Source organism: Mandrillus leucophaeus, unplaced genomic scaffold, assembly GCF_000951045.1.
Source record: "Mandrillus leucophaeus isolate KB7577 unplaced genomic scaffold, Mleu.le_1.0 Scaffold21, whole genome shotgun sequence".
Taxonomy (NCBI): Eukaryota; Metazoa; Chordata; class Mammalia; order Primates; family Cercopithecidae; genus Mandrillus; species Mandrillus leucophaeus.
The window spans coordinates 8,167,249-8,177,531 of record NW_012102143.1 but is presented as its reverse complement, the minus strand read 5'-3'; the positions used below and the strand labels follow the sequence as shown (position 1 = coordinate 8,177,531).

The following is a 10,283-nucleotide window of genomic DNA, read 5'->3' as shown; positions in this document are numbered from 1 at the left end:
GCATGAGGATGTGTGGAATGTGAGACCAGGGAGGGGAGCGGCTGCAAATGAAGCCGAGCTAGCACTTCCAAGTCTGAGAATCAAGGGTGCTTTCTCACCCAAGTTCAGTGTGCAGATTCAGTGCTGTTGGTCAAAACTAAGACCCACAAACCCAACAAGGGGGCGAGGCTTCATGCCCACTCACTGTACATGTGTGGTGTGGCAGAGTGGGTGCTCTGGTCCCCGTGTGTGGTGTGGCAGAGTGGGTGCTCTGGTCCCCACATCTGCATGGCCTTCGCGTATCTCCCAGTAGAACCAGCGAGGGCCAGGCTGCCGCCCCAGCAAGAGCCTCTCTCTACACCTGCCAGGCCCCACTCCCCTGCACCTGGTCCAGGCTGCTCCTGGCTCAGTACCTCCTCAGAGAAGCGCTCGTTGATACCCCATACTGTCCAGGCCTCCCTGGGACCCCGTGACTCAGCCTGTGTTATCCTGTTGATGAAGCCCATGGCAGGATCCCATGTGGACAACCTGCTTTCCCTAGAAAGAGCCACATCCTGGGAGACAGAGCCCGTGCTGGCCTCATTCTCGGCTCTGGGCCCATTCAGGCTTCAGGGCACTCACAGGGAAAGCCTCTCCACGCAGCTGGCCTCCCAGCATCCTTGTGGCCCGTGTATGGCCTGTGCATGGACGGCAGACTTGCAAGAGAGGGCAGCCCCTAGCCCTGCAGCCCAGCGGTGGGAGGTGCCTGCAGCCGCCAACATGGCCGTTTCTTCCCCGCAGCAAGCCCTCCTGCTGGAGCAGCAGCGGATCCACCAGCTGAGGAACTACCAGGCGTCCATGGAGGCTGCCGGCATCCCCGTGTCCTTCGGCAGCCACAGGCCTCTGTCCCGGGCGCAGTCCTCACCGGCATCTGCCACCTTTCCCGTGTCTGTGCAGGAGCCCCCCACCAAGCCGAGGTTCACGACAGGTAACAGATGGCCTTTGTGCAGCCTGAGGATGTGACGCGGGCCACAGTGGGCACAGACCGGGGCGGGGGGTACTCTGAGCCCAGCTCTGCAGAGGCTGAGGGGCTGGGCGGGCACGAGGGCAGGAACCACACAGGCCTCTCATGGAGGCCCTCTCCCCGCCCCACGCCCTACACCCTCAGTTCTGTTATTCTGGGGGCCTGTCATGGGCTCACTTGCCCACCTTTCCTGTCCCAGAGACCCATGGTCTCCTCCAAGAACAGTCCACAGCCCATGCCCGTGGGACCATGAGAGCCTACAGCTTCTGGTCCGGCTTAGGAATCACGAGCCCACACTTCTCCACTTACTCCCTCACACTTCGCCCACGTCCACAACGTTGACTCTGAGGCTCCAGTGGCAGGACTGTGAATGGCTGGTGGGGGGCCATGATTACACGAGAGCAGAGCCCAGGACCCCTGGGACATGCCGCGGGAGCCACACATCTTCTGTCTGTGCCACCCCTCGTACCATCCTCACCCCGGGGAGGCGACCTGCCAGCAGGGGTCCTTGGTTTTCCCTGCACGGTACCTCACCAGAAGTCAGGAAGCACGCGAGGTGTCCACCACGGCTGAGGAGGCAGGCGGGGCTGGGCCCTGCACTCGTCTGCCTGCAGCTGCCCGGAGCCAGGGGGGAGACTGCTGTCCCGGGCCGCCCCACCGCCCAGCCACCCCTGCAGGGGAGAGGCGGGAAGGAGGGCTGGCTTCTGGCAGGGCTTGCCTCTGAGACAAGCACGGAGGCAGGAGAGCTCTTCATATTGTTTTGATCTAATATTTCTTGTTAATGACGCACTAAGAAAAAAGTTCTGTAAATACAGCATGGCTTCATTCTTCAGATAATTCTCATCACATGGCTTAGTGTTCTGCAGTCTGCAGAGTTCTCACTCTGAGGTCTTAGAAGGATGCTATTCATATTCAGAGAAAAACTTCCATCGTAGTAATCCAGCAAGTAAAATGCTGCTTCTCAGAAAGAAAAGCAGAAAGAAAACTGTGGAAGGCCACAGAAGCAGCCAGATGGCCCACGCCACAAGTCCTCGGCAGGTGACTGCAGTAAGCGTGTTCTTGAAAGAATGCAGCTCAGACAAGGGGGACCCCAGTCACCGCCACCAAGGCGGGAATTCGCCCACTAAGCTGGCCCACCGTGACTGGTCCCAGGAGAATTCCAGGGAGTCCCACTTCGTTGTTGTCCTTTCTTAGTTTGTCTTCATTACTTTTTAAACAAATTTATAAAACAGTACCTGTTCATTGTAAAGAAACAAACATGATAGAAACCCACAGGAAATACCATTTGCCCATAATCCCACTCCCCAGTGGTGGCAGGTTGTTAGTATTTGGTTTAAATCTTCCAGATCTATTTCTGTGCATAGCCAGATGGACAGATAGACACAAACATAATTTGTTTCACAGAGACGGGACTCTGTTGTGTCTGATGCTTTCTGTTAGTACCTCACACTCTCAGCCATCTTCCTGTGTCCGTGCACAGCGACGCAGCGCGTTCCTTTAGTCACGTGGTCTCCTGGCTGGCTCTGCCACCCTCAGCTGTGTGGGTTTTGCCGCTTCTCCATCTCTCTGCGCTCCAGCGTTTCTGTCTGTAAAGGCAGTAAAGCGGGCGTCTGCCTCATAGGTTCCAGCCGTGTGCTTAGTAAATATTAGCACATGTGACCTTATCATCATGATTCCACTGAAAGGGGCCGTCCCCATTCCTCGTATCCATGAGCAACTGGTTGTTTCTGCACACACACCTGTGTATTTCATGGCACTGTGTCCGTCATTGCCTATGTGTCTGTGTTGCCATTACAAACTCCCGAGCACACTCATGCCCACACACGGTGTACTGATTGTGAGTCCTAGATTTGTTGACTCCTATAAGCCTGCACCTACCCTGTTGCCTTTTTTTTTTTTACCAGAAGTCCCGTCCCCCAGCCCTGTTTTGCAAGTACCCCCAAAATTCCTCAAGTGCAGGAGACTGACTCCTATTAGTCTGACTCACAAGAGGCTGAGCCAGGAAGTATGGGAACTAATATGCACCAAGAGTATCCTGTAGCTGGACCCTGCAAACACTGGACCACCTTGAATCTCAGCTCCCCTTGGCTGGGGATGCTGCCTCTGTTCCCAGTAATGGGAACATATGTGGGGAGGACCGCATCCTGGGCCAGCACACTGAAGCGCTAGAGCGGGTCCGTCTGGGCAGCTTGCCCAGGCTCTTCACCAAGTGCCCCGCCCTTATCCACCTGGGTGAACCCACATTAGCATAGGTGCCCCTGGGTAGTGACCTGCCTGCTGAAGGCATCCATTCAGCCAGCCTGGCCTTCCCTTTGTTAAGTCCTGGAAGACCAGGTGTGTGAGGCACAGACATGTCCCAGCAGGGCCTCGGGGCAGCCCTCCTGCCAGATGTCACCAGGCCTTGTGAAAAGGGGCCGTGGCAGAGCTGTGTCCCGGAGGGCCGCCTGGCCTTCCCTCCCATTTGTAGCCTCTGCAGACAGGCCAGGTACTCTCCCCTTCACGGCAGCCCCACGTGTACTGAGACAGGGTGGCATCCAACACGGGTTCAGGCACGTCGCCTTTCCTACTGCAGAGCCCCAGGCTGCCGGCCCACTTGGTTCTGGGGCTCCCACCAGGAGCCTCTCCTGTGGCTGCTGCACCCGGGGGCCCGTCCATGCTGAGCTCAGTGCTGTGGGGAGCACATGGCTGGCCTCTGTTCACAGTCAGAGGTTAAGTAGACCTGTGTACACGGGTTTTGCGTGTGTTTTCTAGCACACGTGTTCCAGTCGCTCTGGAAGTTTCTAAAAGCAGGGTCTCCTGAATCTGGTGTTTCTTTGGAATCTCAAGTACCTTGGACAGTTCTCTGCCCGGCAGAACTGGAGTTAGAGGTTGGTCCAGGACCAGGCAGACTTTGAGGGTAGGGGGCTAGAGTCGCCTCCTTCTAGAAGTCAGCACCACCCTCCCCAGCACGATTCCCACATGGAGCTCACCCCTGCAAGGTGCAGCCACCCAGGGCGGGCCTTCTCGTCACTGTTCTCTCCTCAGCCTGCTGCAGCAGGGCAGCTGCGCGCGTCCCTGCCTGGGTCCTGGGGCACTACTGTGAGCATGAGTGACAGGCAGGCCTTCCCGCCTGCCTGGCCTCTGCATTCGTCCACGTCCTCTGGGCCTGGCCAGTCGAGGGGTCTTGGCAAACATGGTATTTTTCTAAAGGACCATGCCAGCCTCCGTCTCCTTCTAGGGAAGTGTGGTCCTGCCACCGCCCGGGGCAGCCAGCTAGTGGGTGGTTGGCTTGCCCCTGGATGTGCACTGATCTTGGCCCCTCTGCCTTGCCCCAGGCCTCGTGTATGACACGCTGATGCTGAAGCACCAGTGCACCTGCGGGAGCAGCAGCAGCCACCCCGAGCACGCCGGGAGGATCCAGAGCATCTGGTCCCGCCTGCAGGAGACAGGCCTCCGGGGCAAATGCGAGGTAATGGCAGCCGGGGCAGCTGGGCAGCTGCGGCTTTGGACACCACTAGAGGGGACCCTCATGGGCCTGCTTGATTCAGGGCATTGGCTTTGCAGGTGGTTCTTTGGGCTTACAGACCCAGGGGAAGGGCCATGAGCATCTTCACTGTCTGCCTCTTGGGCAGGCAGCCATCTGCTGAGAAGCCTGGGGCTGTCTCCGTGGAGTCCCGGGCAGGAAGCTGCTGCCTCTGTCTGTGCCCTTTTCTAACGTTTCACTCCCACCTCTCACCTAGCAGGCTCCTCCCGAGGGCCAGGGCTGCCGCTCCCTGCCTCCGGGTCACTTGCCCGAGGAAGCCAGTTCCCACCACGCTCCCCCTGGGCGGCCAGGAAGGAGCCACGGGGAGATCCGATTATATCTCAGATCAGGCCTGTTGGCTTTTTGTTAAAATAATTTTCTCTTTTTTTAAGATTTTGAAAGCTTCTTCGAGAACATAGGGAGACCTCAGGCCCTTGGGGCCCTCCTCAGAGTTAAGGTGCTGGCGAGGCAGTAGGTCATGAAGGGAATGGAGCTGCAGGCTGGGCCTGGCCTGGTTTGAATTCAGCTCCCTTACACAGCTGAGTCACATGAGGAGGCTTAAGGGACGCTGCAGCTCTGGCTGGGCCTCAGTTTCCCTGGCCACCAGGGGTTGGCAGCGACCTCACTTGTTCTCATACAAGCAGGGCCCAGCCCCACCTCCTGATAGGAGCCAGAGCCCTGCCCTGAACCTGGCTGCAGTGGACTCCCAGGCCCAAGGAGGTGGGAAGGATCAGCCAATTAACGCTGGAGGACAGGACGGTGAGGCTGTCCCAGCTGGTGCGCTTTACCCTGGAGGCAGCTGTCACAGGGGATCTCAAGCTCTTCGACCGGGAGGAGGGTGTGGCCAGGCCCTGCTGATAGTGCAGGCAGGGAGAGAAGGGACTCCCGTCTGGGAACTGGTGACCTTGGACAAATTTCCATTTCTTTGTCTGTAGAGAGGGGCTGGCGACACTGTGCAGGATCACACAAGGCGCCACCCCTGCCAGGACCCACCAGTAGGGACCTGCTGTGTCCCCTCCCCACACCAGGATTCCCACCACCCTACAATAGCTCACAGGGTGGACAGGAACCTCCACACCCACTCCTTCAACAGCCCTGGGCACCCAACAGCCCAGGGCCCAAGTGGCCGTGGCAGAGACGAGTGAGCACATGGAGCTGGCGTGGCGTGGCCTTTCTACGTGGGCACGGAGAGCCTCCAGTCTCCTGGCTTAGTTTCTGCAGGATTCCGCTCTGCAGGTTCACCTGCCCCTCCTTTAGAAGCTGGGATATTTGGGAACTTAAGCCAATCTGTGCTTCATCTTACCCCCGTTTCCTTTACCAGTTTTATTGGTGATACATGATTCTCGGGGGAATTCTCCAAAAGTCAGGCCCAGGACCCTCTCCTGCAGTGCCCTCTGGGAGGAGAGAGGCGGGAAGGAGCCACTGCAGAGGGTCTTGGCACCTGCTTCAGGGATCCGGTCGGGATGGCTGTGCCACTGGAGGGCAGCATTGCCCAGCGGACACTGGCTTCGGGAAACTCCTCCTTCCCCACGTCCATTCCCTCCACAGGACCAGACAGTTGTCCTGCTGCCCCTTCCGGGGACTGCCCAAGGCCTCCTGAGGCTTCCAGAGCTCCATGATCTGCTTCCCTGCCCCTCCCCTACATGTGCCCCCACCCTCAGGGGGGGTCCCCTGAGGCCAGGGGATTGGGAGAGGGTCTCTCGGCCAGAAAAGCAAAGCAAATGCGAGCAAGGGAGGAGTGAGAAAGCAAAGACCTTGGAAGAAACAGCCCACTCCTCCGCCCGCCCTCGGCTCCTCTGCCTACCCTTGGCTCCTCTGCCCACCCTCGGCTCCTCTGCCCGCCCTCGGCTCCTCTGCTTGCCCTTGGCACCGTGGGTAAAGGTGCCAGCCACAACTGGGCCAAGGGCTGGCAGCGGGTCCCCAGGTGTTGGGGCTGTGGAACAAGACCTGGGCCTGGCAGGATCTCAGGGAGAGGAGAGCTGGGGGAAGACGGGTGACTGGGGGATAGCCACAGAGGCCGTGGAGGCCGTGCTCCCTGGACGGTAGTGCCTTGTTCCCACACGTGGGGCAGCTCTCCAGTGCGGGTGCCCCCCAGGTTCAGAGCGAGCGATGTGCTAACTCAGCCTAAGGGGACGTGACGTCACCCACCAGGCTTTCAGTGCCAGCCAGCCGGGGGTCACTGGCTTCCTGAGATGGCTGAGCAGAGGGGCCATGGGTATGGGGCATGGTTCGCTAAGTGGGTACCTGATAGAAGAAGATGGGGTGGATGGGGCTGTGACTTCCCCAGTCCACAGACCACATGGAGGCCACAGCAAGACTGAAGCCCAGGCCGGAGGGCAGGGCCTCACAGGGCAGGGCCTCACGGTCAGCATCCCTCCTGTGGGTAGATGACTGCCTGGAGGCCTGGGGAGTGAGGCCCTCCCCTCACACTGCTTCGTGTGGTGAGGAGGGATGGGAGTGGGCTGGGAGATCTCTGTGAGCTTGGGACCGTGTCGATGCTGGCAGGCTGGCCCAGCAAGACGTGGCCCCCGGTCCAGCTGTCTCGCTCCCTGCCTCACTCTGGAGCAGCTGGGCAGGCCTCGGGAAGCTGCCTCACACATTCTGAGCAGTCGGGGGGTCCTCTGAGTACAGCCACGTGTGTGTGCAGGCCCCGCCCTCCTGCAGAGGCTTCCTGGGAGCCAGAGCAGCTCCTGGCCAATTCGCGTGCCCAGCTTGGTTTGTCCTGCCTCCAGGCATGGCGTCCGGGAAGGAGAGGAGAAGGGAGTAGGCTGGAAGTCAGATGTCACAGAGACCAGGGTCACAACTGGGGTTTGCACCCTGCCCCAAGCCTGTTTTCTGTGAGGAACAAAGACTCCTCCTGCCTTATCCCAGGAATTAAAGGGAGATGGAAATGACGAGGTCGGCCTCCCAAGAAAGTGGGAAGGGGCCACCATCGCCACCGCTCCGAGAGCGGCTCTGGAAAAGCCTCTCAAGTGCTGCCACGCAGGCTGAGCCATCTCAGTGTCATGGGCCTGCAGCCTGAGCCGCCGCGGTGTCGCAGGGCTTTTGGGCTTTGATTCTGTGTCTTTTCTGTCCCCATTTCTTGTGTTTGTAGGCAGGGGGCTCTTCTACTTTTCTTCTTTGCCTTATTCTAACATCACCTTTAATCTGTGAATTTAATTTGTGGTCTAACGTCCAGTCTCTCTTGCTGCAGTTCAGGCTCTTACCCAGTGGGTCGCTTTTGAGTGAGGAGGACACGCATGGCTGCCGGGGCCCTGCCGTTCTTTCACCTGAAGTCCACACTGCATGACCTGCCTCTTAGCACCACAGGGCACAACCCTGGTCCCCTACAGGGGCCTTCCCAAGCGTGGGCTGCCCAGGCCTGTCTGTCCAGAGGGAACTTGGCCCTGGCCACAGCTGCCTATGCCTGTGCACACATGGGGGCTTCCGGAAATCACTGGAAATGAGAAGCCCCAGCTGGGGTGTGGTGGCTCACTCCTGTAACACCAGCACTTTGGGAGGCCGTGGCGGGCAGATCACCTGAGGTCAGGAGTTCAAGACCAGCCTGGTCAACATGGTGAAACTCCATGTCTGCTGAAAATACAAAAATTAGCCAGGCGTGGTGGCAGGCACCTGTAATCCCATCTACTCAGGAGGCTGAGGCAGGAGAATCGCTTGAACCCTGGAGATGGAGGTTGTAGTGAGTCAACATTGCACCACTGCACTCCAGCCTGGGCGACAAGAACAAACTCCGTCTCAAAAAAAATAAAATAAAATAAATTAGAAGCCCCCGCAGCTGCCCGGGGCCCCAACTGCACCCTGACCCCTACCCAGGGAGTGCATCCCTCCTGCCTGGTTTTCCAGGGACGTTCGGCTTATGTCCCCAGAGTAGAAGCAGCGCTAGGTCGTGGTGGGACCGTAGAGTCGTTTTTTACCATTGGAAGCCGTGTCACATGTTGTCTTTGTTAAACCAGGGACCTTCATAGAGAAAGCCCGGTTTTGTGAAACTGTTGTTCATGAAGAGCGAACCCGCAGACCAGCCTCCCCTGCCCAGGGCACCTGCCCTCTGGAGGTCCCTCCCCTGTGGGCAGAGGCTGAGCTCTCCTGGCTCCACCCCTTCCTTCTCCGCCCTGCATGGACAGGACTCCCAGGTGCACTGCGTCCTGCAGGAAGGCTGTGTGCCATGGCTCCTGGTGGTCTGAGAGGAGCCCCAGGTGCTGGGCTGGCATAGAGAGCCCCCGAGCTTCGCCCGCCCCAAGTCTCACACACAGGGTGGGCAGTGAGGCCTGCAGGAGCTCAGTGGATGCCGGGGCAGGGCTGCGGTTGGAAGGCAGAGAGCAGATCCTGCTCCGGCCTGAGGGAAGCAGGTGATGGCCACAACCGGGGCCCCCTGTGTGGCATCTGACTCATCCGGGGTGGCCTAACCCTCTGAGAGCCATTTCCATGTGAAATGTTAACTCGAATCTCATGTCTGAAGCCATCGTCCCCTTTAAAAGGCTAAATGAATGTAGCTCAACTGAAGAACTCTCATTTTCCTGTGACTTTCTGGAGAAAATCTGAATTAGCCCAGGGATCTCGATCTGAGGAATTTCCAAACCACAGAGAGACGCAGCCGGACGCCAGCTAGCCATGCAGGGCAGATGCCAGACCCTGGCGGCTGTGGCCCCAGGCGGTCCAAGGAAGACTGCTTCATCCTGGGGCTCAGAGACTCCGGGAGCACGGCTGGGGTTTCCCTTGAACGTGAGGGAAGCGCGGCAGCTCACCTCTATTTTAAGACCAGACCCTGGCAGTTGGAAAGCAAAGTAATAATTTGATGCCAAGTCATTTGTGCGACAGTGAAGGGTAATGCGTTGAAGGCTGGAATTATCTTTTAAAATGTTTTTTCAAAGCTATAATTAAGTGTAAGCCCTCTAAAATATTTCTTAAATATTTTAAAATATCATGTTGGGTGATGTTGCTTCTTATTTTGCAATAACCAAATAACGTGCTTGTTTGTGTATCAAATTAAGTTTCCTTGTGGGCAGTGGTTTCAGTTGGAGTTTCTGTCTGTGGAGCTGAAGCAGCAGCTTCTGCAGAACGTATGAGTGTCCTCTCGCCTGTCCCCACAGTGCATCCGCGGACGCAAGGCCACCCTGGAGGAGCTGCAGACGGTGCACTCGGAAGCCCACACCCTCCTGTACGGCACAAACCCCCTCAACCGGCAGAAACTGGACAGTAAGAAACTTCTAGGTATTTCAGGACCTTCCTTTCCTCCCGTATTGGGTTTGAAGTCCCCTGAGGTTGTGTTTCCAGCTCTCAGCCCCTTGTGTCTGGGGTGCCTGTGGGTGTCGCCTGCCAGGTTATAAGGTAAAGGGCCTGGAAGGGAACCTTTCACCCTCTGTTCACAAGCCACTAGTTGTTGATGAATGTGCCAGGTAGCAGGTGTGTTTGTGTAAAAACTGGGCTGAGAGCCGCTGGTTTAGAAGCATCTTGAATCCCAGGGTTTCGGTTCGAGAGGCTTATTAGGAACACTCCCAGCGCGCTGCCTGCCCTGCCTTGCACTCCACTTGAAGGCCCATCAGGGCAAGACCAAGAGGAGACGCAGGAGTGTCCACCACTTAGGGGTGAAAGGCTGCTGGTGTCTTAGCTCTGGCTGAAAGCACCTGCAAATGTGGTGGAGGGGAATTTTGGCCTCATGGAGAGAACTTTCTAATGGGCATCCTCTGCCCGGGAAACTGGTGAGAGGCTTTCTACAGGGATCTTCAGCAGAGGCAGGTGAACTCCCAGCCAGCTCCATGGGGCTCCCAGAGTTCCCAGGGCACAGAACCCAGACCCGGGGCT

The 10,283-nt window shown here is 58.0% G+C and overlaps 1 protein-coding gene across 1 annotated transcript in view; it reads left to right on the top strand.

The window, feature by feature from the left end:
• Nucleotides 1–10,283, top strand: part of HDAC4 (histone deacetylase 4) — a 271,636-nt gene that overhangs the window by 203,170 nt on the left and 58,183 nt on the right. The window contains exons 13-15 of the mRNA XM_011980321.1: nt 760–946; nt 4,297–4,430; nt 9,572–9,692. Coding sequence (XP_011835711.1) covers nt 760–946; nt 4,297–4,430; nt 9,572–9,692 — 442 coding nt within the window. The remainder of the gene's footprint in view (nt 1–759; nt 947–4,296; nt 4,431–9,571; nt 9,693–10,283) is intronic.